At 39.6% G+C, this 2,963-nt stretch overlaps 1 protein-coding gene across 1 annotated transcript; it reads right to left on the bottom strand.

The window, feature by feature from the left end:
• Window positions 1-2,276: 2,276 nt before the first annotated feature.
• LOC143573016 (peroxiredoxin-2E-1, chloroplastic-like) lies at window positions 2,277-2,963 on the bottom strand. The gene has a single exon (XM_077058010.1). It carries the CDS (start codon window positions 2,961-2,963, stop codon window positions 2,313-2,315), a length of 651 nt encoding a protein of 216 aa, XP_076914125.1. The 3' UTR covers window positions 2,277-2,312.

Genomic DNA, 2,963 nt, shown 5'->3' with positions numbered 1-2,963 from the left:
AACAAAAACTACCAATAACGTGTCACAATTTAGCCCAACATGGCTTAGCACCAAACTTGTAAATTATTACGTATAGCTCTAGAAGCCTAGATTTGAAAAATAAAAAAGATCAACTTTGGTGTGTGTAAGATGTCTTATAGTGATCAGCTTTAGCAGGTCAAATTTGAAAAAAAAAAAGAAAAGAAAGAAAGAAAAGTGATCAACTTTAGTAGGTCAAATTTGAAATTAAAAAGAAAAAAGTGTGTGTTTAATATATTTAAAAAAAGGTTCGAAAAATTCGGAAGGCCACAGTCGATTCAAAGCTAAATTGTGTACGCCCTAACAAACAGGGTTTCTTTTATTACAACCTAAGTGACTATTCCAACTATGCCAGCCCTATTAACATGAAACCCGACTAATCCAAACCCGAACTTTAATATGGTCGGGTTGCGGGTGAGTTTGTTTTTTAAAAAAACCTGATTAAACCGAAAAACAGGTGACCTGATTAACAGAGGTTACGGTTCAAGTGTTAAACGGGCCACTGTGGTGTAATATTTTTTTAGTAAAATTACTGGATTCTTAAAATAATTTGCTTTCAACTAAACTATGATTTAAAATATTTCAAAATACCAGATTTACCTTTGGTCATAATGTTTCTCTGGTAACATGTAGACTTAGGTTCATGTGTAGACTTTTAGGGCATATGGTTTGCTTATTAAAGGTCAAAGGTTGAAACCGCATAATGGTAATCTTTGACTTATTAAAGGTCAAAGCTTGAAACTGAAACAATTTTAACTTTTATCATATTGTACATGTTCTGCTTAAACGCAATCATAGCAGACAAAGACACAACAGCCAAGACCAAGACACCCATTTTCAAAGCCTTAACTCGCACCTCCATGCTCGGGTACACTTGCTAGTTGTTCTTAAAATGCACAATACATTTCTAATGCGTTGTACCTTGTTAACATTTTACCTTGAGCGTGTTGTCGATGTCCACATGTTCTAGCATTCTACTAAGTTGAGAGAATACCGAGCAGTTATTCTCACTTTTATAACCTATCACTTGATGCTAACTATATAGTTTGACATTGCAGCCTACAATACAATGATTGGTAGCTTTATACTTTGTCAAAATAGGTTGATACACACACTTAGTAAAATACTAAAGTTTCTTAACACCCTTTTCTTTTATGAAAGATGCAATACACGACTTATATCGCATCTTTTATTAACATCAATTGTTAAATTGTACCTGTTTAAGACACGATAAGACCTGTTAATCAAAAAAGTGCGGTAGCTAATTTTTTTATTTTCTTAAATAATTGAAACCAGTTGCCGAGACCAAGGTTGCAAAATTCGTTAGGCGAACCTAGGCGGCCTACTGGGGCGTTGGGAGTACTCGAAGCACTCGGGGAGTACTCGGACATAATAAATAGAAAGAAAATTAATTTTTGGACATTATATATTTGTCAAAATAAGCATAATTCACGTCAAAAGGGTACTCTAGCTGAATTGGCAACTTTTGAACGACTTTTAATTGACTTTTAGAGCATGTTTGGGATTGAGTTTGAAAAATGCTTATTGCCTTATTGGCTTTTTCAAAAAGCCGTTTTGAAAAGCCAAGATTTGGTGCTTTTGGAAAACTGCTTTTTAACCCTTTCAAAACGCTAAAATAAGAAAGATTTTTGTGATTGCCAAACACATTTTCACTAATTGGCTTTTTGAAAACACCAATAAGCCAATAAGTATTTTTCAAACTCAATTCCAAACATGCTCTTAGAGAACCCTAGCCCGACTTTTTGTCCGACTTTTAACCAACTTTTTGAAATTTCTAGCCCGACTTTTGATCACCTAGCCCGACTTTGACCGTCTCCAACTAATCCAGGCCTACTTGGAAAAAGTCTCCAAGGTAGGTGTCCGAGGACCAACTAGTCGGCCTTGGAGTCCAACTTTTCCAACACTGGCCTAGACTCCATCATTTTCCCTTATTGGTATGAAACTTAAAACTGTCTTATAGTCATGACATATAAAGTAGTTAAACAAGCCTTATTCATGTTCGATACTTGCGTTAAGCACTAAGCGCGCCAATTCTAACCTGTTAAACCTGCTAAGACATGAATTGCCCGCCCTACAAGTCGATAACATATGCCCATATTCAATCGGTAAATTATATAGTCAATAACAACAACTACCAGCATTTAACTAAAGGGAAAAAACCTTCAAATATCCCATTAAAACCTCACCATTACTACGCAAAAGTCTCGATTTCAAAGCACAAACGTGCACATCTTATTAACGATAAAGATCCGAACCCAATAAAACTTACACACTCAAAGCGCTTTAAGCATATCCTCCGCACCACTCGAAGTAAACGCCCCGCCTTCTTCAAGATTCAACACCTTAACAACCCCATCCTCCACAAGCATTGCATACCGTCTTGACCGAACGCCCAATCCAACGGGCTTATCGCTCAAGTCCAACTCGCACCCAATAGCCCGAGTAAAATCCCCATTCCCATCACTCAACAACAGCACCTCGTCTCCAATTCTCAATTGATCTTTCCACGCCTTCATCACGAAGGCGTCGTTGACCGAGACGCAGGCGATTGTGTCCACGCCCTTGGCTTTCAGCTCCCTGGCCTTTTCGACGAAGCCGGGGAGGTGTTTTTGGGAACACGTGGGGGTGAAGGCGCCCGGGACAGCGAATAGGATGGTTTTTTTGGATTGGGTGAGGGAGGAGATGGTGGTGGTTTTGAGTTCTCCGTCAGGGCCGGGTTCGAAGTACGAAAGGGTGGCGTCGGGGAGTCGGTCCCCGACGGAGATGGTGGCGACAATTTTTGGGGAGGTGGAGTATTTGAGTTGGGTGGGAAGGCGGAGATGGTGGTGACAGTTTTTGAAGGACAGAGAGCGGTTGGTGATGGTGGTGGTGGATGAAGAGATGAGTCGTGAAGAGAAGGTGAGGGAGGCGGTTGCGAGTGCCAT

The sequence above is a fragment of the Bidens hawaiensis genome, unplaced genomic scaffold, assembly GCF_021521415.1.
Source record: "Bidens hawaiensis isolate Kalapana, Puna unplaced genomic scaffold, B.hawaiensis_p1.1 tig00026186_1, whole genome shotgun sequence".
NCBI classification, from domain to species: Eukaryota; Viridiplantae; Streptophyta; class Magnoliopsida; order Asterales; family Asteraceae; genus Bidens; species Bidens hawaiensis.
This window is presented reverse-complemented; position numbering and strand designations above follow the sequence as displayed.

What these genes read in the sequence shown, in the direction of transcription:
- LOC143573016 (XM_077058010.1), bottom strand. Translation starts at nt 2,963, where the DNA reads ATGGCACTCGCAACCGCCTCCCTCACCTTCTCTTCACGACTCATCTCT.